Raw genomic sequence first — 26,226 nt, 5'->3', positions numbered from 1 at the left:
TGGTGTGTTACCTGTGCTGGGTGTGTGGCCCTTGATTCTGGAGATCTAGGCAAGTTTTTAATGACTTGAAAATACAGGAATCTGAAGATACACCTCCATGGTTTTTAAATACTCTCCATAATATTCAACCTGACTTTTTCTAAACCCTCAGAATTCAGGGCAATTATGCCAGCATGTTTCAACAGTAATTTGGCTTTACAGCCAGGCGTTTCACTATGATCTCTCCATAGATCTTTGTATTCAGGGTATTATCTTTTTTCAGGCTAATTTAGCTTATTTGGGAAAGTCCTACAAGAAACTTAAAGCTTTTCCAGCAACTATTGAAAGGACATGTTCATGTGGCCCCTCAGTAACTAATTCCTCCATAGCAAATGAGAGCTATTACTAGGGGAACCAGAGGGTTAAATTTGTCTTGTTTCCATGCCAGCTTTTAAAGACGATACTCAGATTACTCTTAATGCAGAAAAGATAAGCATTTTGAGAGAGTTAAAGGACAAAATCCAGCAATTGAGAGAAACATGGGGCTGAAGAAAGTAGATGGTGTTGTCTGTATTTCACACATCTAGCATTACTAAGTAGAAGTGCTGAAGACACTGCAGTCACTTCCAGCCTTGTTAAATAACGACAGGCTTTTCGAGGCGAAGGTGAGTTATGCAAAATTTAGGCAATACAAACTAGTGTTTTCCACATACGGGTCTCTTCACCATTTTGCTGAATGGGGGTTATGGTGTACATGGCCACGTTTATTTCTAGAAAACCTTGATGCCAGCCAGCACCTCAAAAATTCAGTGCCAGGGTAGAAAAGGGAAGCTTTTGCCCTGAGAAGCACCAAATGTCTCTGTGGTTTTCCTTTCACTTATTACAATAAAGCAGCTTCTGGACTGAAAGCAGACTTGAAAGTCTTGACTATCTCTTTTTTTTGGGGGGGGTGGGGGGAAGGCTGGATGGGGAAAATATGAAGGTTGGCTCATCCCTGAGTATAGACAGTGGATTGAGCCATTTTGCAGAGGCACATGTGCAAGTACTCAGTAAAACCCCTACTCCCATGTGATCCCCAGGAGTAATAAGGAAACGAGCAAAAGTTAATGAGCTGAAATAGCCTTACTATAACCACCTTTCTCAGCTAAATTTTATCTTTATACCTCTGCCTTGCAGCTGTAGGACAAAAATACCACGAGCTAGGTTTATAACATTTCACTTGTTTTTATTGATTGAGTTTAAGATTTTATGAACTCTCTTCACTGCTGTTGCAATGCTGCAGGGGCACCTTGGCATGTAAATGCATAGACACCGGGGTGGCTTGCACTGGAGCCATTTCCACTCTGCAAAGTCAAAAAAAAAAAAGAAGTGAAAGAAGGACCAGGCCAAGTTTTGTGTCCCTGCTAGGAATTGTGCATTTTTGGTGGAGAAGAGGTGCTGCACCCTGTCCCTGCCAGTTCTACAGTGAGGTGCAGCAGCAGAGATTTGCCAAAGCTGCCTGCAGATAGGGCACACCCCTGTCTTGCCAGTATCTGTCTGACCCCCAAGGCAAAGCTGAGTGCTATGGAGATGGGCAAATCTGCAGATACTGAGGGTATGGACATGATGGGACTCATCTAGAGTGGGGACTTATCTGGGGTCACCAGCCCAGAAAGGGGCAGTTGCTCTCTCCCTCCGACCTTCTCATGTGTGTTTGCTACTCATGCTCCCATGCCAAGCCTTTTGCTGTGCCAGGTCACCGTGTCAATGATTTATTTTAGTGGATGAGTTTGCTGCTGGGCCAGGGAGGATTTGGGCAAAGACAGGCTATCACGGAGCAGGGGTCCCCCTGAATGGTTGGCCAGCAGCCATTGCATTGAGCCACATAGTAATGTATTCACATGCTATAATGCATTTGTGTGTTCATAGCTCTGCAGGGGAATTAAAACTAAACTGAAATCCCTGCTAAATTTTGACTGAATCCACCAATTGTACTTAACCCTGCTGCTGTACTGTAGCTTCTTGCTGGATTTCTGGTTTAAAAAAGGAATTTGGAAGCAGAGCAAAGCTCATCTCTGGCCAGGGGAAATTTATCAGAGATAATTTTTTCTTACTTGGATGCAGCCTGTTCAAGGTCCTAAGCCACGTCTGTGTCTGGCAGGAGCAAAGTTTTGCTGTTTGACGCTAGAAGCTGCTAGCACGAGGTTTGTACCTGGGCCTCGGTACACAAGTGGTACACCTGCCACTTATTCCCCAGAGGTATATCCATGTGGGAAGTCTGCACCTCGGCACGCATCCTCAGAGACAGCCTTCTTGCCAGCACTGCCTGTGACCAGGACTCCTCTTGTGTTTCAGCATGCAGGGAAGGCAGAGACTGCTTTTCCTCTGATATTGCAGGTTTGGAGCTGATCCATCGTGGCTCCGTCTGGGATGCAGAGGGGAGCACCTCATCTGCTGCTAACTGGAGTGTGGAGGAGTGTTTCTGCACATCTGTCTGGGAGGCAAATAGAGGTACCCCCTCTGCTCCCAGGAAATCAGGTCTGGAGGTTCGGACTTGGGCTTCACCTCATAACTGTGAGGGATGCCATTTCATCCAGGGGGTAGTTCACCAGGATAGGTTTGTGTTTCCTCCTCTGTTTGCACTGGAGTCATGGGTGGGATTTTGGCTGGGGCTGCTGTATCCTGCACCCGGGGTGTTTTGAGGCTGGAGGAGTGACAGGGAGGAACATTCTCTGCTTTGGATATTATCAGCTCGGATGTCTAGACCTCCGCATGCAATGTGGGAGCACCCTTGGCCACTCTTACTGTGAGCATCAAGGACTTCCCCTGAGCCGCTGCCTCTAAGCCAGCAGGAAACCCACGGGCGTCTGTGCACAGCTGTGAGGAGGAAGGCTCCTCCGTCCCCGCTGGGGCTTTCACCCACCATGTGTGCACCTTGGCATCAACAAGCAGCGGGAAGAGAGGCACTGCATTCATATCAAGGGGTTCAAAGTCCTGGTTTTACACGGGTGTTTACGAGGGAGCTGCACTCATCCTGTCCTGATTTGCTAGATGGTGTTTTAAGGGCAAAGTTACTTCTGCAATCCCTCCTCTGGCCTCATAACCAAATACTTATTTCTTTCCCGGGGTCTTAGCAGTTTGGCTCTACACAAAACTTCTGGGGCACAGCATTTTAGCCTCCCCTAGCTGGTTATGTCACATCTCTTCAGCTGCTAACAAGCACCATATCTACAGCAGTGAGGGCAGGTGCTGTTAGGATTGCACTTTGAGCCTAGGGACAAAAGATATAAATACAAAAAACCTGGTTCTCATAGAAAGTAGCAAACGAAAGCACTTCTTGAGGTGTGTTTGATGCCCCTATACATTGCACAGGAGCTGCTATCTGAATTATGAAGAGGAAAGAGGTGTCATTAGAGAGTCATCTAACAGACCAGAGATGCTTTGGGGAAACAAAAAACAAATCTGTGTGCTTCCACACAAATGGAAACATCTAAGGAGCAAAGCAGGGGCAATTTGAAGGCCTTGCTGTATATCCAAGCAGCAACAAACAGGCGTGCAAGAGATTTAGGGAGGGAAGAAAATCTGGAACAAATTACAGGGGAACAAGTTGTTGACATTAGTGGAGGAGCAGTCTTCGGCAAGAGCAGCGGGGCCAAAATACATGCTGGTGGTGCTGAGTCACAACAGCAGGAGTAAGAATGAAAGAAAATTCCTGTACCAAGATGTCATGATATCAAGGGGCTGAGAGATAAACCAGCAGAGGAAATCCAGCGCCTGAATAGACTAAGATGCCTTCAGCCCAAAAATACACAGCTGGGGGAGGCTGTGTTATGAGGAAAGCCTATAGAGTGCTGAAGGATGGGGAAGATCAATGTGAATGAATTGGTGGTAGTATCTCAGTGCATGAAGTAAGGGACCTCAAACCCCCCCCCAAAAAAAACCCAAGCTGTGGGGGAAAACCAAATCCCCAGGGAGGTACAATGTGCTATGGGACATGGTGGATGTCACAAGAGCCAGGATTTCAAAGGCAGATTTGTAGAAGACAAAATTACAGAGTGACCAGACACAGGGAACCACATCTGGCTCAGGACTTGCTTTCCCACATGGCATCTTTTCTGTATGACAGAAGTGGCTGAAGCCACCACTCACCACTTCAGGTGTCTCTGCTCCTGTCTGTAATTACCTGGATTATTTTTACTGTCTCCTCTTCTGGCATCTCTGGCTCAGTTTTGTTTGCACTGAGACTGCAAGGTAAGAGGGGACAGCAAGGTTCAGAGCCTGCTGCGTTGTTCTGTAATGAATCACTACAACCAAGTGATACACAAACTGCATCATACAACACAGAGAAGCTCCCAGCATCTGAGAGAGGACCAGAAACCATTTCCACTTATTTTATTATGACTTAAAATAACATTTCTTCCAAGGAGGGATCTCAGTATCTTCTCTTTTTCTCCTTGTTTTCTCCCCACACATCCAGGTAGGTAAGACCTATCTCTGCTGTGACACCCACCACCCCCACTTTTGTTGTGTTTATGGTACCTAATGGCCAAACTCCAAGGATTTTGCTGAACGGTGGCATTTAACTCGGTTCTGGTGCCTGTATTCCTGGACAGGTCCCACCTGACTGTCAGTCTCATCCCTGGAGCACAGTGGAGCTGTTTCACATCCAATAGACCCTGCTTCAGCGCTGGGTTGTGCCTGGCTGTATCCCTGTCACTTCACCTGTCCCCCAGGTCCCTTTTTTTAACCTCTGGTCATCTTTTTTAACCTCTTGACCTATTTCACTCACTACTGAGAAAGAATTCGCATATTCAGCGATGTTCCGTGCCTACAAGCAATGAATATTTCCTCCAGGTTGCAGGCAAGTTTGTCTTGCACGTGTACCAAACAGAAGAGAAGACGACGAACACAGGCAGGAGAGGACAGCATCGGCAGAACCAGACCCAACAACCATCTGACTCGCAGTTTCCTTTTCCCATTTAAGAATGATTGCGACATAAAACCAGTTATTTTAAAAGCACCAGCTTTTAGCAATGCTGTTCCAGACCCCTAGCTGCATCATGTGTCGTGGTGCTGCAGTGTGCCCTTTAGCTGTGGTTTTTCTGGCCACGGTGGGAGGGGGAACAGATGAGGGGACCCTTTCCTCTGACCCCCTGGGGACCCGCCATACCTGATGGGCAATGTGGTTGCGGGGAGACTGGCACAGCATAACAGCTTCCAGGTCCCTGGGAGCAGAACAGCACAAAAGCAAAGAGCAAAATCCTCCCTTTTGCCTCCAGCTTCGTTGCTCCTGGGTGGAAGGATTGGTCCCAAGCTCCCCAGGTTGTGCCCATCTCCTGGCCACCCTGGGGCTGGTTTTGTCCCCATCCTGCTCACCTTGTCTCTTCCACCTGGCCCCAGCAGCAAGGCGGGGGGGGGGGGGGGGAGCATGGCCATCACCATGCCCAGTCCTGTCCCATTCACCCCCAAAGGGTGACATCAGCAGGGGTGTTTCTGAGGTAGGAGGCAGTGGGTGTGGGGCCCTATGTGAGCACTGGCCATGGTAGAGATGCGCATGTGGAAGCTGCTAACAACGTTTATTTGTCGCGTGCTGGAAACACCTCTGTACCGCGTACAGGGTTTTTTATTCCTCCAAAAAAGCCACACAGGCATATCCTACGCATGTCCTGAGCAGACAATGAGAGACTGGGGCAATGTGAGGTGGGATGAGGCTCGGTGGCAATTTGTAGCAATGCAGCAACTTTCACACAGGTGCAAATTTGGGAGGAAGAAACAGAAATAAAACACTGTTTTTGCAAAAGTCCCCCTGGCATGGGGAGGCCAGTGCGACACAGGCAGGCTGGGGCAATGTGGGAGCTGCTGCCAGGAAGTGGGACTGGGGGGGGGCGGTTGGGGGCACTCAACAGCGCCGTCTCAAATCTGGGTGCAGAAGCGCAGGTTGGTGCCTGACATCTTCTGCACGTAGTCCTGGTCGAAGCGCTCGCTCTGGGCCACGGTGAAGTGGTTCTTCCAGTCTCCAGCAGTGCCTGGGGCCGGGCGAGATGGGGCTCAGCGGGGGCCCGGGGGGACGATGCACCGGGAGCCCCCCGGAGCCGCTCACCTTTGCGCATGAAGGGGGAGACGCCCTGGTCCATGAGGTGGGAAGGCACCATGCTGTAGTTGGCAGTGGGGTTGTCCCGCATGGCCTCAAAGGAGGTGTGTCGGGTGATGGTGTCCAACGCCGCCTCCGGCAGCTCCCGCCCCAGGAACTGGGCCACCTTGGCAATCTCCCGGCGGAGGTCCTGCGAGACACGGGCTGATGCTCACCCCTCCTGCCATGCCCCCAGACTCCACACCACCATCCACCCAGGCCCCTCACCTCCTTCAAGTCCTCGTAGAAGAGGTAGAGGATGGGGTGATCCTTCCTCCGCTCCCAGTAGTCCTTGACGTGGTCATACCAGGAGCCATATGCCACTGCGTGGGGACAGCATCCAGGGGGGTCAGTGGAGGGGCTGGAGGAGGGATATGGGGTGAGCCCTCCCAGGGGTGCCCTGTTCCACCTCTGCCGGCCATGAACTCTTCCAGGTACTGGGCCCATGTCCCAGGGTGTGGGTGCAGCTTGTTCATCAGGTCAAAGTGGTAGAAGGAGACAGCCACGTCCTTGGCATTGCGCCCCACATAGATCATCTGCAGAGGGGCCATGGGGTACAAGAGGCAGCCCCAGGACTCCCAAGAGGGGGGATGCTCCAGCCCCTAGGGCTCCCAACACTACTTAGGATGGGGGGGGTCCTGCCCCAGGGAACAGCAGGGCTGCAATGCTCCCCGGGGCAGAGACCAGGCTTGGAGGTTACCTTGCAGCGGTTTTCCCAGAAGGACTTGGGCAGGATATGTGCAGGCAGGTGGGTCTTCACCACGCGGGGAGAGGGCATGGTGGCCAGCAGGTCCGTCCCTGGGGGACCCCAAAGCACGTCCCCAGCAGGCTCTCGGCAGAGTCCCCCTGGGCTCAGCCCTCAGTGGGCTGCCCACAGCCAAGCCCCCATGTCGCGCTACCTGCTGGCATCTCCCCGGGGGCAGAGAACTCCAGCATGGGCACCCTATTGCAGATAATGTCCCTCTTGCACTTCTCAGCGTCGCCACCTTGCAGGATCATGTCCACGATCTCGCTGACCCAGGTGGTGCCTGAGGAAAGCAACGCACCGGAGGGGCAGGGGGTGGTGGGCAGGGTGGCTTTGGGGGGCTCAGCACCGACAACCCCCCGGACCTCAACCAGGCACCGGGGGGGCGAAGAGAAATCCCACACGGCTCTGTCCCAACAGCCCCGAATGTGCTGCGCACCCCCAGGCAGGGGCTCCCAGCCCTACAACACGCTCGCCCACCCAGCACCACGACGTCTGGCAGGCTCGGGGATGCTCACCAGATTTGGGGAAGGTGACCACCACGATGTCCTCGGGGCGGCTCTGGAAGGTGTCGACCTGGTCCCAGTTGTGGACGAAGGCACTGACCATGGGGATGCCGTGCACCATGCGCCAGGGCTGCCGCAGGTAGGCGTCCGAATCGGCCATCCTGCCGGGGACGTGGACGGGGACGAGGACGCGTGGGGGGGCTGGCCAGTGAGCAGGGGCCCCCTCGCCCTCCCGGGGCGGCCGCTGGCCAGGGCAGCGCGGGCACCTGGCGCCCTGCCCGCCCGGGGAGCAGCAGCGATGCCGCCGGCGCAGGGACCGGAGTCACCGCGGCCCTGCTGCCGCGCCCGCCGCGGGGGACGGGGTCCCGTCTGCGGGGGCGGGAGCCCACCCCAGGGCCCGGCGAGGGCTGGGGGTGCCGCAGGGTGCCGGCCTCGCCCAGGGGGACGGGGTCCCGTCTGCGGGGGCGGGAGCCCACCCCAGGGCCCGGCGAGGGCTGGGGGTGCCGCAGGGTGCCGGCCTCGCCCAGGCCAGGCACCTCTCCCCTGCCTCAGCGCCCCAGGGCAGCAGGGAACCGGGTCCCCGGGGTTACCGCAGCAGCCCTCAGCCCGGGGCAGGTTTAGGGGAGCTGTCTGCACCCCAAACCCACCACCCCGGACCCCGCAGCACGCAGCCCCAGGCGGCTGAGCGTGGGCAGGGCACCCGCAGGGCACCCCGGGGCACCCGGCTCACCTCGCCGTGCCGCTCTGCGCCGGGGGGTGACACGGTGACACCAGGAGGGTGACGCGGGGCGGCTGACGGCAGAGGACAGGGAAACGCGGGGCCCCGCGGCGGCTTTCACGGGAGGAGAAGGGAAGAGGCAGGGCGGGCAAGGGCAGCAGCGTTCGCCAGCGCTGTGGCTGCCGGGAGGGAGGAGCGAGCACGGGGAGAAGCCGGTGGCCACTGACCACATATAGGTACGGTTTAAGGTGACACCCACACGTGTTTTGCCGAAATCCTCTGCCATCCCGTGGGCTGCCAGTGGCAGTCCCCTGCCACGGCGGCCGAGGGGACTGGGGAGGCCCGGCTTGTCCCCAACCCGAGGAGAGGCCAGCGGCCCTGGAGGGACGGCTGGGTTGGGGACTCAGCGCAGGCGCAGGGCAGTGAGCATCCCGTGGAGGGGCAGGGGGGACATTTTATTTCTCTCCAGCAGTCCCAGGAGAGGGGAAGGAGCCTCTGGCATGGCAGCGGTGCCATCAGCACAGGTCGGATTTGGAGGGCGTCCGGCGGCGCCTCCTCAGATCTGGGTGCGGAAGCGCAGGTTGGTGCCTGACATCTTCTGCACGTAGTCCTGGTCGAAGCTCTCGCTCTGGGCCACGGTGAAGTGGTTCTTCCAGTCTCCAGCAGTGCCTGGGGCCGGGCGAGACGGGGCTCAGCGGGGGCCCGGGGGGACGATGCACCGGGAGCCCCCCGGAGCCGCTCACCTTTGCGCATGAAGGGGGAGACGCCCTGGTCCATGAGGTGGGAAGGCACCATGCTGTAGTTGGCGGTGGGGTTGTCCCGCATGGCCTCAAAGGAGGTGTGTCGGGTGATGGTGTCCAACGCCGCCTCCGGCAGCTCCCGCCCCAGGAACTGGGCCACCTTGGCAATCTCCCGGCGGAGGTCCTGCGAGACACGGGCTGATGCTCACCCCTCCTGCCATGCCCCCAGACTCCACACCACCATCCACCCAGGCCCCTCACCTCCTTCAAGTCCTCGTAGAAGAGGTAGAGGATGGGGTGATCCTTCCTCCGCTCCCAGTAGTCCTTGACGTGGTCGTACCAGGAGCCATATGCCACTGCGTGGGGACAGCATCCAGGGGGGTCAGTGGAGGGGCTGGAGGAGGGATATGGGGTGAACCCTCCCAGGGGTGCCCTGTTCCACCTCTGCCGGCCATGAACTCTTCCAGGTACTGGGCCCATGTCCCAGGGTGTGGGTCGAACTTGTTCATCAGGTCAAAGTGGTAGAAGGAGACAGCCACGTCCTTGGCATTGCGCCCCACATAGATCATCTGCAGAGGGGCCATGGGGTACAAGAGGCAGCCCCAGGACTCCCAAGAGGGGGGATGCTCCAGCCCCTAGGGCTCCCGACACTACTTAGGATGGGGGGGGTCCTGCCCCAGGGAACAGCAGGGCTGCAATGCTCCCCGGGGCAGAGACCAGGCTTGGAGGTTACCTTGCAGCGGTTTTCCCAGAAGGACTTGGGCAGGATATGTGCAGGCAGGTGGGTCTTCACCACGCGGGGAGAGGGCATGGTGGCCAGCAGGTCCGTCCCTGGGGGACCCCAAAGCACGTCCCCAGCAGGCTCTCGGCAGAGTCCCCCTGGGCTCAGCCCTCAGTGGGCTGCCCACAGCCAAGCCCCCATGTCGCGCTACCTGCTGGCATCTCCCCGGGGGCAGAGAACTCCAGCATGGGCACCCTATTGCAGATAATGTCCCTCTTGCACTTCTCAGCGTCGCCACCTTGCAGGATCATGTCCACGATCTCGCTGACCCAGGTGGTGCCTGAGGAAAGCAACGCACCGGAGGGGCAGGGGGTGGTGGGCAGGGTGGCTTTGGGGGGCTCAGCACCGACAACCCCCCGGACCTCAACCAGGCACCGGGGGGGCGAAGAGAAATCCCACACGGCTCTGTCCCAACAGCCCCGAATGTGCTGCGCACCCCCAGGCAGGGGCTCCCAGCCCTACAACACGCTCGCCCACCCAGCACCACGACGTCTGGCAGGCTCGGGGATGCTCACCAGATTTGGGGAAGGTGACCACCACGATGTCCTCGGGGCGGCTCTGGAAGGTGTCGACCCGGTCCCAGTTGTGGACGAAGGCACTGACCATGGGGATGCCGTGCACCATGCGCCAGGGCTGCCGCAGGTAGGCGTCCGAATCGGCCATCCTGCCGGGGACGTGGACGGGGACGAGGACGCGTGGGGGGGCTGGCCAGTGAGCAGGGGCCCCCTCGCCCTCCCGGGGCGGCCGCTGGCCAGGGCAGCGCGGGCACCTGGCGCCCTGCCCGCCCGGGGAGCAGCAGCGATGCCGCCGGCGCAGGGACCGGACTCACCGCGGCCCTGCTGCCGCGCCCGCCGCGGGGGACGGGGTCCCGTCTGCGGGGGCGGGAGCCCACCCCAGGGCCCGGCGAGGGCTGGGGGTGCCGCAGGGTGCCGGCCTCGCCCAGGGGGACGGGGTCCCGTCTGCGGGGGCGGGAGCCCACCCCAGGGCCCGGCGAGGGCTGGGGGTGCCGCAGGGTGCCGGCCTCGCCCAGGGGGACGGGGTCCCGTCTGCGGGGGCGGGAGCCCACCCCAGGGCCCGGCGAGGGCTGGGGGTGCCGCAGGGTGCCGGCCTCGCCCAGGCCAGGCACCTCTCCCCTGCCTCAGCGCCCCAGGGCAGCAGGGAACCGGGTCCCCGGGGTTACCGCAGCAGCCCTCAGCCCGGGGCAGGTTTAGGGGAGCTGTCTGCACCCCAAACCCACCACCCCGGACCCCGCAGCACGCAGCCCCAGGCGGCTGAGCGTGGGCAGGGCACCCGCAGGGCACCCCGGGGCACCCGGCTCACCTCGCCGTGCCGCTCTGCGCCGGGGGGTGACACGGTGACACCAGGAGGGTGACGCGGGGCGGCTGACGGCAGAGGACAGGGAAACGCGGGGCCCCGCGGCGGCTTTCACGGGAGGAGAAGGGAAGAGGCAGGGCGGGCAAGGGCAGCAGCGTTCGCCAGCGCTGTGGCTGCCGGGAGGGAGGAGCGAGCACGGGGAGAAGCCGGTGGCCACTGACCACATATAGGTACGGTTTAAGGTGACACCCACACGTGTTTTTGCCGAAATCCTCTGCCATCCCGTGGGCTGCCAGTGGCAGTCCCCCTGCCACGGCGGCCGAGGGGACTGGGGAGGCCCCGGCTTGTCCCCAACCCGAGGAGAGGCCAGCGGCCCTGGAGGGACGGCTGGGTTGGGGACTCAGCGCAGGCGCAGGGCAGTGAGCATCCCGTGGAGGGGCAGGGGGGACATTTTATTTCTCTCCAGCAGTCCCAGGAGAGGGGAAGGAGCCTCTGGCATGGCAGCGGTGCCATCAGCACAGGTCGGATTTGGAGGGCGTCCGGCGGCGCCTCCTCAGATCTGGGTGCGGAAGCGCAGGTTGGTGCCTGACATCTTCTGCACGTAGTCCTGGTCGAAGCTCTCGCTCTGGGCCACGGTGAAGTGGTTCTTCCAGTCTCCAGCAGTGCCTGGGGCCGGGCGAGACAGGGCTCAGCGGGGGCCCGGGGGGACGATGCACCGGGAGCCCCCCGGAGCCGCTCACCTTTGCGCATGAAGGGGGAGACGCCCTGGTCCATGAGGTGGGAAGGCACCATGCTGTAGTTGGCGGTGGGGTTGTCCCGCATGGCCTCAAAGGACGTGTGTCGGGTGATGGTGTCCAACGCCGCTTCCGGCAGCTCCCGCCCCAGGAACTGGGCCACCTTGGCAATCTCCCGGCGGAGGTCCTGCGAGACACGGGCTGATGCTCACCCCTCCTGCCATGCCCCCAGACTCCACACCACCATCCACCCAGGCCCCTCACCTCCTTCAAGTCCTCGTAGAAGAGGTAGAGGATGGGGTGATCCTTCCTCCGCTCCCAGTAGTCCTTGACGTGGTCGTACCAGGAGCCATATGCCACTGTGTGGGGACAGCAGCCAGGGGTGTGTCAGTGGGTGACAGCACCCCACAGGGTCCCCACATCCACCCATGGATGCCCTGTCCCACCTCTGCTGTCCGTGGTTCCGGGCCCACATCCCAGGCTGTGAGTGCAGCTTGTTCATCAGGTCAAAGTGGTAGAAGGAGACAGCCACGTCCTTGGTGTTGCACCCCATGTAGATCATCTGCAGAGAGCTTGGTGACACGTGGGGACTTCTAAGGTCCCAGCGGGGCACGTCCCCCCCTTATCTCTGCTGGGTCCCTTCAGGTGTGTGTCCCCTCCAGCCTGTTACCCTTCAGCAGCTTTCCCAGAAGGATTTGGGCAAGATGTGGGCTGGGATCTGGGCCTTATTCATGTCAGGGGATGCCATGGCCTCCAGCTGCTCTGTGCCTGCAAAGAAGATTTCCCCCAGGAGCATTCCCACTGCTGATGGGGTGGCCGCCCCAAACCAAGCCTGCCCCCCATATGGGACCCGCTGCTCCCCGCTACCCCCTGCCACCATGCTACGTGCCGGCATCTTCCCAGAGGCAGTGAACTCCAGCATGGTCACCTGGTTGACGATGGCATCCCGCTTGCATTTTTCAGGGTCGTTGCCTTTCAGCGTCATGTCCACGATCTCACTGACCCAGGTGCTGCCTGGGTCAGGTCAGGAGAAGTCAGGCATCTGGCTGGTGCCATTCCCACTGGAGCCCCATCTCAGGTACCAGAGGGGCACCGTCCAACAGCATTGCCTTTCGGCATCTCCCCATTTCCCAGCCCGGGGGCCTACAGGCTGGTGCCTCCTTCCCGAGCACAGCCTCTCTCCGATGCCCAGGGATGCTCACCGGATCTGGGGAAGGTGACCACCACGATGTCTTCGGAGCAGTTTGGAAGGTGTCAACCCGGTCCCAGTCATGGGTGAAGGTGCTGACCATAGGGATGCCATGCACTGTGCGCCAGGGCTGACGCAGGCAGGTGTCTGAATCGGCCATCTTGCTGGGAATGGGAATGTGCAGGGGGGCTGGCTGGCAGCAGGGAGCATCACGGGGCCACCTCATCCCCCCGAGTCCCCAAAATCTCTGCTGAGCCCAGCCATCCCGGCTGCAGGAAGGAAACCGTGCCCTGCTTGCTGGCACCCTGGGAGGTGGCACCTGCCTCCCGTGGGGATTTTGGGGCTGGCTGGTGGTGCAGGGAGCGTGGACGGGCACAGCCAGCCCTGGGGGGCTCAGGTCAGCGCAGGCAGTGGGCAGCTGCCCATACGAAGCTGGCAGCACTGTTCCTGGGATGTAAAAGCTCGCAGGGGCTTTGCTGTCTGGGGATTCAGGCTGCTTTTTGCCCTGCCCTGGGCTGTTTTTTATCCCAGCTCTCTGTTGCACGGCAGCATGGGGAAGCCCTGCTTGCGGGGCGGTGTCCTGGTTTCAGCTGGGATAGAGTTAGTTTTCTTCCTAGTAGCTGGTATAGTGCTGTTTCGGATTTGGTATGAGAATAACATGATAACACACTGACGTTTTAGTTCTTGCTGAGCAGTGTTTATACTAAGTCAAGGACTTTTCAGCTTCCCATACTCTGCCAGTGAGGAGGTGCACAAGAAGCTGGCAGGGGGCACAGCCAGAACAGCTGACACAAACTGACCAAAGGACTATTCCAGACCATATGACGTCATGCTCAGTATATAAGCTGAGGGGAGTTGGTCTGGGGAAAGTGATTGCTGCTCGGGGACTGGCTGGGCATCGGTCAGCAAGTGGTGAGCAGTTGCATCACTTGTTTTTCCTGGATTTTGTTCCTCTCTTTCTCTTTTGTTGTTTTTCTTTTCATTACTTGCCCCCCCCCCCCCCCATTAAACTGTTCTTATCTCAACTGATGAGTTTTCTTACTTTTGCCCTTCCAATTCTCTCCCGCACCCCATGCGGGAGGAGGGAGAGTGAGCAGCTGTGTGGGGCTTGGTTGCCAGCTGGGCTTACACCACAACAGGGGGCTATGTGAGGGTTTGAAGGAGATGGGAAGGGTGAGGCTCACAGGACTCTCCCCGGGAAACCTTTCCACCTGCCGGCTGGGACAGAAACGCTGGAGATGCCGGCTGCAAAACCCTCACGCTGTGATTTTTGGAGAGCAGCTTTGTGGCTGGCCTCTGTCTCCCAGGGGCTTGCAGGGACACCGAGCCCCTCCAAACCCCCCATGCCCACCCATGCAGGCCCTATGCTTGTGAGGCTGGGGCGCCCTGAAACAGGCCGAGCCCCTGGCCCATTACCGGGATCTCCCTGTTACCTGCCTCTTCATCGGGCGCTCTGGCAGGGAGGAGGCAAAGCTTTGCGCGCATCTTGGCGGGGGTGGGTTTGTTATTTTCCCTTCCCCGCATGGAAGATGGAGGTGCAGGGAGGTGCCTGGCCCTGATGGAGACCGGGGGATGTCATTGGCGACCTGGTCCCGGCACTGCAGAGGGAGGAGAGCAGGGAAGGGTCAAGCGGGGATGGGGATGCAGCCCCTCTAGGGACCATCCCCAGACACCTGTGATGAGCTGTGCCGTGCTCAGCACCCCCCGGTAAACACCCAGATGGCGGAGGGAGGGAAATCACAGCTTTCCCCTGTGCCCGCAGAGGCAAACGCACGAGGAAATCCCAACCCACGTCCCGGGGGGTCTGAACATCACCCTGTCCCCATCTGGGGGTAATACCCGTAGACATTCCCAGGTCCTCCACTGGCACAGAGCTCGCTAGTGGGACGTGGGGTCAGGCTTTGGTCACCCCACCCCCACCCCCGCCAAGGCATTCAAAAACACGGGTCCAAAGTTTGCAGGGTTGCAAAGCAGGAGTGCAGCCGATACCGTGCTTCTAGGAAAAGGGTTTAAAGGTGCCGGTGGTGGTGAAATGCTCCTCCTTAGCTGCTTCCCATGGGTGAAAGCAAGCTAGGAGGGAGTGGGGTGGGCAGGAGACATGGCAGCTGGGCAGGGGGAGCAGCTTGCCAGTTTGCAACCTTGAGAAAAACGTCCCTGATTTGTCCCCATGGCCGAGTTCCCAGTGAGGCACGACACGCCATGTCAGGCGTTTGGGTGTTTTGCAGGCAGGGACATGCCCTCCCTGCCCATCCGTCTGTCCATATGCCAGCAAAATTGGCTGCGTGTCCAAACCCTGCAGGCAAAGCCAGGAGCTGGAGAAGTACAGAGGTCTCCATCGGCATTTAAATAAATGCATGGAAAGGATTTACTCCTATGGGAGAGCTTCCCTCACAGTGCTGCTGCTCTTTAGGAGTCAGATCCAGGTTGCATCTCTTTGGGGATGAAACAACCCCATGAGACTGCCTTGCCAAAAAGCTGCAATCCTGGAAACTTGTTGTGGTTTAACCCTAGCCGAACATCCCCCCCTTCCTTCTTCTTCCCCCAGCTTTATATGCTCAGCATGACACCTTATGGTGTGGAATATCCCTTTGGTCAGTTGGGGTCAGCTGTCCCAGCTGTGTCCCCTCCCAACTCCTTGTGCACCCCCAGCCTACTCGCTGGTGGGGTGGGGTGAGAAGCAGAAAAGGCCTTGACTCTGTGTAAGCCCTGCTCTGCAGTAACTAAAACATCCCTGTGTTATCAATCAACACTTTTCAGCACAAATCCAAACCATAGCCCCATACTAGCTACTATGAAGAAAATTAATTCTATCCCAGCCAAAATAGCACAAAACTCAAGAACAGGCTGGAAACAGAGTATAACTGGGGAATTTGGGGCTCCAAAGCAAACCCTTGCCCCCAGTGGGAGGGGACTGGTTTGCTCCAGTCATCCCCGAGTAAGGGCTTGACACAGCCAGGTTGGAGGTTGCAGGGTGGATTCCCCACCGGCAAGGACAGTGATGTTGCCGAGCGCGGCAATAAGCCGTCAGGGAGGTCTTTCCCTTAATCTTTGCTCCACAAACCACGGGCTGGCAAGCTCCAGCTGGGCCAGGAAGCCTGGGGCAAGCCCTGCCACCACCCACTCTGTCAAGAAACTTGCCACAACCCAGAGGCATGAAAACTCCTATGCACGCAAGAGCTGCAGGGTCAGCAGGTTCGCCAGCGCTTTGGGTTTTTTCTGCTCTTTGCTGATCTTTGCTCCCTTCAGGTGCCTTGGTAGGATAGGGCTGGGACAGCCCAAGGTGTCAGGGGCCAGCGGTGTTTTTTCGGAGGATGCTCGCCCCTGGTGATGCCCAACCACCACTGCCTAAAAATCCACTGCATGCGCCCACCCTCCCGCCCGCTGAGCATGGGATTTGGGAGGTTCAGCCCCCCACACCTTTCCTCACAGGCAATGGCTTGCCCTCCAGTTATCCCAATTTATTGCAGGGGGAAAAGTGAATCAGCATGAGGATGCTCTGTCTGGACCCACCCTCCCTGCCGGGGGAGTGGGGAGAAGCGTAGCCCCCCCGGGAAGGGGAATGATGCCCTCATGCCTCCATCTGGAAGCAGAGGTCGGAGCCCACCATGTGCTCCTGGTAGTGCTGGTCAAAGCGCTCGTTCTGGGCCACGGTGAAGTGGTTCTTCCAGTCCCCGGAGATCCCTGGGGGCAAGAAAGTGGGTGAGGCAAATCCTGACACCCCGAAAATATTTGCAGCCATGGATGGGAGCTGCAATACAGCCCGAGAACAGCCCTCCGAAGCCCTCCTCCACTGGCCAAACCCCACCTTTCCGGAGGAAGGGGGAGAGGCTGTGGTCCATCAGGGTGGTGGGCATGGTCTCGTAGTTGGCAGCAGGGTTCTTCCTCATCACCTGGAAGGAGGTGTGGTGGAGGATCTTCGCCAGCGTTGCCTCCGCCACCTCCTTGCCCAGGAACTGCAGGATCTTCTCCACCTCCCGCCGCGGGTCCTGAGGGGCAGCTGACATGGAGAGGCTGCCAAAGAGGCTGGGGGGGAGCAACCGGGGTGCCCTCCCCTCCATCCCACCCTCACCTTCTTCATGTCCTCATAGAAGAGGTAGAGGAGCTGCTTCTCCTGCTTCTTCTCCCACCAGCCCTGCACGTGCTCATACCAGGACCCGTAGGCCGCTGCGGGATGCAATCAAGGGGTTAGCCAAAAAGCGAGATGGTGGGGGACACCTTCCCCACCGGCGTTTCGGGGTGGGCACCCTGGGGCTCAGCCCCCACTTTTGCCAGCCATGAAGGTCTCCAGGAACTCGCCCAGCGTGCCGGGGTCGGGGTGCATCTTGGCCATCTGGTAGAAGTAGTAGTAGGAGACGACAACATCCTTGGGGTTGCGGGCCATGTAGATGACCTGGGGACAGCCGAGGATATGGTTGGGGAGTGCAGAGTGATGCCTTCTCCCTGCCACCTGGACGGGGAGAGAGGCGGGGGGCACCTGCAGTGTTACCTTGCAGTCCTTGTCCCTGAAGGAGGTCGGGAGGAGCTGGACTGGGAGATGGGTCTTCACTAGCCGCGGGGATGGGGTTTTCTCCAGCAGCTCGACACCTGCAGGACAGGGGGCTTAGTGGTGTGAGCCCCAGCACCCTCACCCCCACCTCCGCTCAGCTCCCTCCCCGCCCAACCCGAGGGGGCAGCAGGGCTAGGAGGTTCACCGCTCGGCATCTCGGGGGCCTTCATTTCCAGGAAGGGCACCCGGTTGAAGATGGCATCCCTTCGGCACTTCTCCACATCACCGTCGTGGTAGATCATGTCCAGGATCTCGCTCAGCCACGTCGTGCCTGCAGCACAGGGACAGCGTTGCAAGGGCTGGCGTCCCCCCGTCCCCCTGCACCCTTCCTCAGGGCCACTCACCCGATTTGGGGTAGGTGGCGATGAGCAGGTCATCTGGCCGGGCTTGGAAAGCCTCCACCTGTGGCCAGCCCTCGACGAAGCACTTGTAGAGGGGGATGCCGTGGAGGCTGCCCAGCTCCTCCCTGCCCACGTCTTCCTTCCCCATGGCCGACGGCGGGTCCCCGCGGCGCTGGCTCTCCTCCCTGCCGGCAGCCGCCTCCACCTCGGCACCGGCTGGATCCTGGGGCGGGACCGTGCCCGGGGCCGCGCCGCGTCAGGCGAAGTCCAGCCCGGACCCGGGGATGCCGCGTTCCCTGGCAGGACACCGCCGCGAAACGTTTGGTGCCGGCCGTGCCCTAGGGCCGAGGGGGCCGTGAGGGGCCGGGAACGGAGCCCGGCATCGCCTCTCCTCCCGCCCGGCATCGCCTCTCCTCCCTCCCGCCCGGCCGCGCTTCTCTCCCCGCTTCATCCCCTTTAATGGGTACCGCGGGGACAGCTCTGCCACACGGGGCCCCCCATCCCCGCCGGCCGTACCTGCCGGGGTCCTGCGGGCGCTGGTCGGCAGCGCTGCTGGTTCCGGGAGCCTCGGCGCCTCCGCCCTCCCGCCCCTCCCCAAGCGGTAATGGCTAACGAAAGCCGGCTCGGCCAAGGGGCACGGGGGCTGGGAAGCAGGCTTAAAGGGCCGACGGCTGAGGCGTGGGGCAGTTTTGGGGTGGGCATCCCCGGGGAGGCATCGGGGTGAGCGGCGGGAGCCTGTGGGGCCCCCCGGACCCCACTCCCAGTTGGGCCCTGGCAAGGGAGGGGCGGCTGGAGCCTTATGATAGGCAGGCACGTGGGCAAGTAGCCCGGCAGGGAGGGCAAGGGTCCCGTGGGGCGAGGGCAGGAGGGTTGTGGCAGAAGGGGCCTGGTGGGTCGCGCCCGGGGGCCACGATGGTGTCACCGGTGCCGGTACCGGGTGGCTGCGGTGCCGTCCCGCGGCCGCCAGGGGGCGCCGCCGCCGCGGGACCGGCGGGGGAAGCGCAGCGGCGGCGGGAGCGGGGTCCCGGGTCTGCGGGCAGCGGGGGCCCTGCTGGGCCCGGGACCCTCGGGGCCCTCACCGGGCGGCCCGGGGACCGTGCTGGGGCTGCTTCCCCGCCACGGCTGCTCCCGGTGCCGCGGCCGCGTCTCTCTGCCCGGGGCCGAGCGGACATCGGCGCCCCAGAGCGCGCTCCGGCCCGGGGCCGGGGTGCTGTTATGCTGGGCACCGGCTGCAGCCGCGCTGGGCCCGGGTGTCCCGTCTCCCCGGGGCTCCTCCGGGGCGGCTCCGGCCGCGGCTGTCACGGTCCCGGCGCGGGACGGCCGCAGCCGGCGGGCGGGAACCGGGGGCGACGCCGTCTCCCGGCCGCCCCTGGCGGCCTCAGGGTCCCGGGACGGGGCCGGGCGAGGGAAACGGGAGAAACCGGGTGAAAATGGAGCAAACCGGGGCCGTTTCCTCCCTTCTCCCCCCGCTCGCTGGCTCCGGTGCGGGAGGCGGGGCAGCGGCCGCTGCCCGTTAGGTGCTGCCTGAAGCTCGGGTCCGTGCCCTGCCTGCAGGCAGCTGCCGGGGTGTCGGTGCGGGCCCTGCCTCTGCCCACAGGCAGCGTGGTGCTGCCCCCATCCCCTCCCGGGGCCGGACCCCCGGCTCTCGGCTGGGGCCTCTTCCCAGGACCCACGGGTGACGCTGGGCCGGCGCGGCGCTGGCTGCTGCCCGCCGGGTTTCGCGGCCGCAGGGCTCCGGGAGCTGCCGTGGCTGCGCTGCCTGCCCGGCCTGCGCTGCCTGCGCTGCCTGCGCTCCTGCACTCGGTTCCTGCTCCACTTCTCCACCGGGGCAGCCGCCGACGAGGGGTTTGTTTTCCTCTCCCCCCGGTGCGGGATCCCCCATGGGGCCCGGCGACTTTCCCGGCGGGTTTCAGCACCGACTCTCTGGGGTCCCCTCTCGGGGGGCAGCAGCTGCAGCTCGGCCTTCAGGGCTGGGGGTCCCCGGCAGCTCCGGATTTCCACCACAGGATCAGCCCCAGCTCAGTCATGCCAGCAGCTCCCGGTCCTGACTCCCAGCCACGTCCCCTGGGGGAGAAGAGGACCCGGCAGGGCTGGGGGTCTCCCGGGGTGGCCGGTGACCCCTCCTGCCACCGGGCTCCCTCCTCCCGGTGCAGGTGCCGGCTGGTTTCTTCTCCCCAGCTCTTTTCCAGAGCAACTGCCGGCAGGACAAACCCCTCTGGCCTGGCGCTGGCTCTGTAGAGCCGGGGAGAGCTCGAACCGGTGAGCGTGGGAGCTGCTGCTGGGGGGAACCGGTTTCCGCCGGGGTTCAGCCCTTCGGCCCTGCCCGGAGTCACCCTCGCAGGCGATGCCCAAGGGCCGGAGCCAGCAGCGTCGGGCGCTGCCACAGCGGGGCCTGGGGTGGCTCTGGGCCCTGTGAACGCCCTGCTTTTACTGAGAACCTTCTTTTCAGCTCAAAACGTGCTGCGGTGGGAGCGGAGGCTGCTCCAGGGATGTGCAGCGGCTCCTGCAGCCCCGTCGGTGACACGGTGAAGCCGGCCTGGCCGGGCACGGGGAGCGACAGCTGTCCCGGTGCTGCCGGTCCCTCGGGAGGTGTTGGCGGCACAGGCGAGGCCGTGTGGCTGTGCCGAAGCGTGGGGAAGGCTCATCCCAGCGCCTGGGCGAGGACCACGGCCCCGAGGCGATGAGCACTGGTGGGGAGATGCTGGTGGGGAGGATGTGTCCGGTGAGGAGCGTGCCCCGAGGCGGCGACCGAGCAGAGCCGTGTGGTGGGACCAGGGTGCCCGGCCGTGCCGGCGGGGCCCGGGGGATCTCCGGTGCCGCAGGAGGGGCCGAGTCCCTGCGGGGTCCCTGGGGACAGAGGGGCGGGCAGGGGTCACGGGTCACGTCCCTGGACGTGGGAGCCGGAGGCTGCCGTGCCCCGGGGTTGCTGGGGCTGAGCAGGCGTGGGGAGCCCGGCCTGGCCGGAGCTCGGGGAGCGGTTTCGTGCTCGGGGCCTTTTGGCTTTGCCCCTTGTCGTGCCGGCGGGGCGGCCGAGGGACAGGGAGGGTGGGTGCTGTCCCCCGGCAGGGCTCCCTGCGGGGCCCTTGGGGGGAAGGAGGGGTCCCGGTGCTGGTGGGGCAGCACCAGTGGGTCATGCGGGTGCTGGTGCACGTCCCTCGGGGCTGGCAGGCGCTGGCGGGGTCCGGCTCAGATCCCAGTGGCACTGGTGCGGTGCCAGCCCCAGCCTGGGGCTGCTGGTCATCAGTCTGTGCCGCTGCTGCTGCACGGGGTGGGTGGGTTTTAAGCCAGATCCTGGCACTCTCCTGGGGAGAAACGGGAGGTTTCTGGTGTCCCGGTGTTTCTCCTTCCCCTCCCATTGCGGGTGCACGGCACTGGGGAGCTGCTGCCAAAAGTGCTGGGAAGGGGCCGGGAAGAGCTGCCTGTGCCTGGGAGGCAGCAGGGTTTGCAGGGGCAGCAGCTCCGGGGGCTCTTTGGGCTGTGCCGTGCCACTGGGAGCTCTGACCGTCCCACATCTCTTCCTGCGCAAGGACGGACAGACAGACGGGCGGACGGATGGATGGAGGAGCCCCAGCCACGCCAGGAGAGCCCCACGCCACTGCTGCCGGAGAGACCCACGTGGGGTGTGGATCCCCCAGGAAGAAGCCGGGCTGCCTGCGCTGGGGACAATGCTGCTGCCTGCCCTCTTCGTGGCCCCACTCTTGGCTGGGGACAGCCCTGCCTGCACCTGCCCACCCAGAGAAGCTGCGAGGACTTTGCAGCTCTAGCCTGGCTGCTGCTTCAGGTCGGTTGCTTCTGCCTTGTTTTGTTTTGTGTCGTGGTTTAAGCCCAGCCAGCAACTGAGCCCCACACAGCCGCTCGCTCACTCCCCCCTGGTGGGATGGGGGAGAGAATCAGAAGGGTAAAAGTGAGAACACTCATGGGTTGAGATAAAGACAGTTTAATAGGGAAAGCAAAATCTGCGCACACAAGCAAAGCAAAACAAGGAATTTATTCACTCCTTCCCATGGGCAGGCAGGTGTTCAGCCATCTTCAGGAAAGCAGGGCTCCATCACGCATAACGGGTACTTGGGAAGACAAATGCCATCACTCCGAACATCCCCCCCTTCCTTCTTCTTCCCCAGCTTTATATGCTGAGCATGACGTCATATGGTACAGAACAGCCCTTTGGTCAGTTGGGGTCAGCTGTCCCAGCTGTGCCTCCTCCCAGTTTCTTGTGCGCCTGGCAGAGCATGGGAAGCTGAAAAGTCCTTGACTAGTGTAAGCACTACTTAGCAACAGCTAAAACATCAGTGTGTTATCAACACTGTTTTCAGCACAAATCCAAAACATAGCCCCATACTAGCTACTATAGAGAAAATTAACTCCAGCCCAGCCAAAACCAGCACATGTTGTTTCTGCACCCGTTCTGTTTCTGTTCCAGCTCGTGAACGGCTCCAGTTGGTTTATGGCTCCAGCTCGTGGACGGCTCTGGCTAGTTGCAGCTCCAGTTCATTTCAGGTCCAGCTTGTGGACGCCTCCAGCTCATTTGCAACTTCGGGTCATTTGTTTCTGCCCCCAGTTTGTTTCAGGTCCAGCTCATGCACAGCTCCAGCTTGTTCTTGCTTCCAGCATCAAAGCTCCAGTTGGGTTTCATCTTCTCCAGCTTCATTTTGGCTCCAGCTTATTTGCAGCTCCAGTTCGGTTCCATCTCCAGTTGGTCTGTGGCTCCAGCTCCAGTTCATTTTTGCTCTGGTTAATTACAGCTTGTGCTTGTTCAAATGATCTCGGCTTTTGACAGGGTCATAAATCAATCACTGTCATAACTTGAATTGTACATTGTCTAAATATGGACTAATGAGTTAATGACTATTCCAGCTGTTGTACACACCTCAAATAGAGAGCTGGACACACAAAGACGGTGTGAAAAGTGCCTTTTCCCCCAGAGACTATCTCAGACATTGAGTTTGGCCTAGTGCATGCTGTCCTCCCAAGCTTCAGGTACCAACGTGACCGGCCCCCCACCTCTGGCAGGGTTTCACATGGGTGCCCCCGTCCCGGTCCCCACCTTGCTTCTCCCCAGCCCCCAAGCCACTCCTGCCCGTCGCCCCCATCCCACTCCTGCCTGGCCTCCACCTTGCCTAGGACAACTTCTGCTGTAGGCAAGCATGACTGCAGCCCAAGCGTCCTCCGGTCCTCTCTCATCTCCCTGGGCACCCCCCAGCAGCACCCCACTGCCAGGGCACGGCAGGGCATTGCCCAGACCCTCTCCTCACCCTGCGGCAGGATGCTCTATGGACCATGCTGGTCGCTGGGGTCTCATCCCAGAGCTGCGGGAACAAGGTCCACGTGGGTTGCCTCAGTGCGGAGCGGGATCGGAGAGAAACTGCACTCTCGGCTCCCTGGGCACTCCAGGCACAGGACCCATGGCCCAAACCCTCCCCACCTGGAGGGTCTCTCTCCCCTGAACCCTTTCGAGCATCCTTCCCAGCACTTCTCACCACTGGGCCGGGGCCAGGGAGACCCATTGCCCCAAAATCAGCTCCAGGATGCAGACACAAGGTATGAGCTGCAGGCATCAGCCGGGACATTCCCTGGGGATGGGCTGAAAACCCTGCAGCACTCCTGACAGTAGCAGAGACCACAGCTGGAGAAAAGGGGGGGAACCCACAGGCACAGGAGCGGGCAGCAAGCTGGAGGGGCCTGGTAAGGTGGGATGCCAATACCAATGCCCCGGGCTTTGGGCCTCGGCACCCCAGCACCGTGGCATGGGGCTGGCACAAGGACAGCCCCTTGGGCAGCTCCAGGCTGGGCTCTGCCCCTTGCTGGGGCTTCCTTGTGAAAAAACAGATGGGGAGAGCGACTCAGTGAGGTAGGAGCCCAGGAAGCCATTCCCGAGACCATGGGGTGACAGAGGTAGGTGCGAGGGGCCGGGTGAGGACAGGGAAGGCGTGGGAACAAATGTGTGCCGGGGGGAAGGGAGGGCTGCTGGGACCAGTCCCTTGCAAAGGGCTGCTGGTGACATGGGGACACACATGGGGGACACCCAGCACTGCTGAAGTGGTGTGATGCTTTCATCTTCCTGAGCGATTCAAGCAGAAACGGGAGCAGACCTGCTTTCATAACCATTCTTCCAAGAATTGGCCAGAACACCATGGCATCTTTACGCTTCTTGGTCGACGGATTCAATCATTTCAACAGCAATCAGGGCTGTGCATCGAGCACCAAATCCAGGCAAACAAGGGGTGTCACACATGGCCTAACAGAGAGGGGAGATCAACAGGTATGCAACATACTTTATTTGCAAGAGAAAAATTATTTCCATCTCTTCAGTCCTCCAGAACAGCTTCTGCCTCACCCATCATCTGCCCCCTCCACCTCATTACCTGCCTCTCACCACATTTTCCCTCTCCCACTATTCCCTTTTTGTCCCCGCCAAGAGTCCCCTGGGGGAAGACACACACTCAGATCCCTGCCTTCTGGGTGCCTCGTCTTCACACAAATAATTTGTTCCCCTCAGTAGCACATGCAATTTAATAAATGCCTGTAGTTTTAAAAGCAGTTTATAGTTATAGGCAAGAACTAAATGTCCTTCCTTCTCCTCACAGAATTTATATCAACACATGACTTGTGTTTTATCCTGCATTTCTGCAATGCCCAAGCAATGCATTAACAGCAAATCATTTCTGAAATCAGAGAGGCTTGGGACTGGATCAGACTTGTCGGGGTGCACTTCTCCCCCCAGGGCAGTCCACACTGAAGAGCTGGGACAGCCCCAGTCCCACCAGCATAGCCCTTATGCTCGCCAGGGCTGAGAGGCTCAGAGCTGCTCCTGGCCCAACGCTTCCCCATTTGCCCTATGGCTTCCAGTGGCACAACTACATCAGTGCAGAACAACTGTGGGCTCAGTCGAGTGAATAACTACGTGGAAAATGTAAACGGCAGCTTTGTGTCCATGCCTAGTGCTACTCATAATTGCTTCCTTCCCACTTGCAAGAACAGTCTTTCCCCGGGCAAAGCCATTCAGTATAATTAGCAAATATAAATATTGCCGTTTGCGTTTCAAAAAAACCCCAAAGCTTTTGTTGCCCAAAGTTGTTCAAAACCTGCAAACAGACTAAATTAGGTGTCATGGTTAGTAGAACTCCTTTCTTATAGTGGCTGGATTTGGTTGGGTAGCTGATCCTGTGTGTTAACCTATAGAAGCCCTCACCCTTTTCACCACACTGACCTTTTCAGTAGTAATTCCCTAATTAATTTTGATATAGGAAGATAATTCTCACTATGTCTAGATCAAGAAGTATTTGTACTTAATTCTAGCAGGGAAGAAACCTTTTTCTTGAAAGTAGAGCCGTATAGCCTCAAACTGTGTTCAGTAACTGCTGCTGTATCAAATTATTTTTCCTTATTGCCTTCCCCATCCGTTTGTGTCTGCTATAAGATAACTGCTGCCCCCTTCAGCAAAATCAGGGACCTATAGGGCAAGTCAGTTCAGCTATAGGTAATTTCAAGGTAGTTCACGTTGTGGTGACTTCATTGGTTTTGTTCTTTCAAGTGTTATATGTCAGCCTTACACAGAATTTATTTATGCTAAATGAGATACAAACAGGTCTAGTTCCGCCTTCCAAGGGCCAAGCTTATACCATCATATTTTCCTTCTGTTATAGCTGAACCAGGCGTTTTCCTTCCATCTGAAACAGAAAACAGTAGGCTGAAGCAAAATTAAACAGAAAGAGAGGAATGAATCACTCCCCTATTTAGAACAGGATGAGGATTAAAAAACCAAACCAAAAGAAAACCAAACAACAAAAACAACAAAACCAACAACAAAAGAAAAAAACCACCAACCAACAGAGACTGTAAAAAACCTGAAGCCCAGAAGGATATTTTGGTAGTAACCTTGCCGGTGCAGCTGCTAACATAAATGTTTTCTAACAAAAGTGCATTTTATGAACCCATGTGTGACAGTTAACCCATGAAGGCTTGTGCACTGAGAGCAAGGTCTGGGGAGCAATTACCTTTGGCTGCACTGATTTGAGGTGGGTTTGGTAATTCTGCTTTGCTTCAACTTCTGCAAAAAATCAGAAAGCCCTTCCTGAAGTCTGGCAGGGAGGTGATGGCAATGGAGTGGCTGGAACTGGAGAAATCCAGCAAAATCTGAGCAAAATACCTCCTCGGTGCTGCAGGGCTTAGTTTGGCAAGGGAAAGGAAATTCACTTGCACTCTCGTGGCCCATCCTCTTGGGCAGGGAAAATAATTCCTGATGGTGCCTCTGCAGCCACTTGTTGCCGAGCAGAAGACCAGCTCCAAGGAGAAGCTCTTGATTCAAAGCAGTATAGTCCTACCATTTTCTAATCTGCTTTTTATGGGAAAAGCTACTTTGGAAATGCTCTTGGCTCATCAGGCTGTACTTTGAAGCAGCTTTTCTTGTGTTCTCTTTTCTTCTCATCTTTGAGTTTCTTGGGTTATTTTTAGTTTAAAGTTACTGTCACATTTACAGTAGAGATGTGTGCAGCAGGTTGAAGAAGCCGCCTCCCAGAAAATCAGC

The 26,226-nt window shown here is 59.2% G+C and overlaps 4 protein-coding genes across 9 annotated transcripts; all 4 read right to left on the bottom strand.

The window, feature by feature from the left end:
- Positions 1-5,737: 5,737 nt before the first annotated feature.
- Positions 5,738-8,188, bottom strand: LOC140651751 (sulfotransferase 1B1-like). The gene is made up of 8 exons (XM_072861597.1): positions 8,070-8,188; positions 7,352-7,500; positions 6,988-7,116; positions 6,789-6,886; positions 6,498-6,624; positions 6,317-6,411; positions 6,059-6,239; positions 5,738-5,984 (listed from the first exon to the last, which is right to left on the bottom strand). Exons 2-8 carry the CDS (start codon positions 7,497-7,499, stop codon positions 5,872-5,874), a joined length of 891 nt encoding a protein of 296 aa, XP_072717698.1. The 5' UTR covers position 7,500; positions 8,070-8,188; the 3' UTR covers positions 5,738-5,871.
- Positions 8,189-8,510: 322 nt separating this feature from the next.
- On the bottom strand, positions 8,511-11,053 carry LOC140651750 (sulfotransferase 1B1-like). Its single transcript, XM_072861596.1, has 8 exons — positions 10,899-11,053; positions 10,094-10,242; positions 9,730-9,858; positions 9,531-9,628; positions 9,240-9,366; positions 9,059-9,153; positions 8,801-8,981; positions 8,511-8,726 (listed from the first exon to the last, which is right to left on the bottom strand). The coding sequence occupies exons 2-8, from the start codon at positions 10,239-10,241 to the stop codon at positions 8,614-8,616; spliced, it is 891 nt and encodes a 296-aa protein (XP_072717697.1). The 5' UTR covers position 10,242; positions 10,899-11,053; the 3' UTR covers positions 8,511-8,613.
- A 185-nt stretch (positions 11,054-11,238) lies between these two features.
- Positions 11,239-12,571, bottom strand: LOC140652516 (sulfotransferase 1B1-like). Its single transcript, XM_072863402.1, has 5 exons — positions 12,555-12,571; positions 12,073-12,107; positions 11,891-11,985; positions 11,633-11,813; positions 11,239-11,558 (listed from the first exon to the last, which is right to left on the bottom strand). The coding sequence occupies exons 1-5, from the start codon at positions 12,569-12,571 to the stop codon at positions 11,446-11,448; spliced, it is 441 nt and encodes a 146-aa protein (XP_072719503.1). The 3' UTR covers positions 11,239-11,445.
- Positions 12,516-18,546, bottom strand: LOC140652167 (sulfotransferase 1 family member D1-like). Of its 6 annotated transcripts, XR_012042676.1 has the most exons (10): positions 18,219-18,546; positions 17,706-17,998; positions 17,507-17,632; positions 17,302-17,399; positions 17,079-17,205; positions 16,885-16,979; positions 16,621-16,801; positions 16,420-16,496; positions 12,829-12,979; positions 12,516-12,640 (listed from the first exon to the last, which is right to left on the bottom strand). XR_012042676.1 is itself a non-coding variant. In XM_072862568.1 (9 exons), exons 2-9 carry the CDS (start codon positions 17,848-17,850, stop codon positions 12,896-12,898), a joined length of 933 nt encoding a protein of 310 aa, XP_072718669.1. In that variant the 5' UTR covers positions 17,851-17,998; positions 18,219-18,546; the 3' UTR covers positions 12,797-12,895. The 6 variants fall into 6 exon arrangements, 5 of the variants coding, with proteins under 5 accessions (XP_072718669.1, XP_072718668.1, XP_072718670.1 ...); XM_072862568.1 differs by lacking the exon at positions 12,516-12,640 and having other exon boundaries at positions 12,797-12,979; XM_072862567.1 differs by lacking the exon at positions 12,516-12,640 and having other exon boundaries at positions 12,933-12,979; positions 16,420-16,801.
- Positions 18,547-26,226: the final 7,680 nt, after the last annotated feature.

Source organism: Ciconia boyciana, chromosome 5 (genome assembly GCF_034638445.1).
Source record: "Ciconia boyciana chromosome 5, ASM3463844v1, whole genome shotgun sequence".
Taxonomy (NCBI): domain Eukaryota; kingdom Metazoa; phylum Chordata; class Aves; order Ciconiiformes; family Ciconiidae; genus Ciconia; species Ciconia boyciana.
The sequence above is the reverse complement of the archived record's forward strand: the minus strand, read 5'-3'. Positions and strand labels throughout refer to the sequence as shown.

Coding starts and splice junctions, on each gene's coding strand:
- LOC140651751 (XM_072861597.1), bottom strand. CDS start 7,499: ATGGCCGATTCGGACGCCTACCTGCGGCAGCCCTGGCGCATGGTGCAC. Junction 7,117..7,351: donor GGTCACCTTCCCCAAATCTG/GTGAGCATCCCC, acceptor TGCTTTCCTCAG/GCACCACCTGGGTCAGCGAG. Junction 6,240..6,316: donor TCTACGAGGACTTGAAGGAG/GTGAGGGGCCTG, acceptor CGTGTCTCGCAG/GACCTCCGCCGGGAGATTGC.
- LOC140651750 (XM_072861596.1), bottom strand. CDS start 10,241: ATGGCCGATTCGGACGCCTACCTGCGGCAGCCCTGGCGCATGGTGCAC. Junction 9,859..10,093: donor GGTCACCTTCCCCAAATCTG/GTGAGCATCCCC, acceptor TGCTTTCCTCAG/GCACCACCTGGGTCAGCGAG. Junction 8,982..9,058: donor TCTACGAGGACTTGAAGGAG/GTGAGGGGCCTG, acceptor CGTGTCTCGCAG/GACCTCCGCCGGGAGATTGC.
- LOC140652516 (XM_072863402.1), bottom strand. Junction 11,814..11,890: donor TCTACGAGGACTTGAAGGAG/GTGAGGGGCCTG, acceptor CGTGTCTCGCAG/GACCTCCGCCGGGAGATTGC. Junction 11,559..11,632: donor CTCCCCCTTCATGCGCAAAG/GTGAGCGGCTCC, acceptor GCCCGGCCCCAG/GCACTGCTGGAGACTGGAAG.
- LOC140652167 (XM_072862567.1), bottom strand. CDS start 17,850: ATGGGGAAGGAAGACGTGGGCAGGGAGGAGCTGGGCAGCCTCCACGGC. Junction 17,633..17,705: donor CGCCACCTACCCCAAATCGG/GTGAGTGGCCCT, acceptor CCTGTGCTGCAG/GCACGACGTGGCTGAGCGAG. Junction 16,802..16,884: donor TCTATGAGGACATGAAGAAG/GTGAGGGTGGGA, acceptor GCTGCCCCTCAG/GACCCGCGGCGGGAGGTGGA.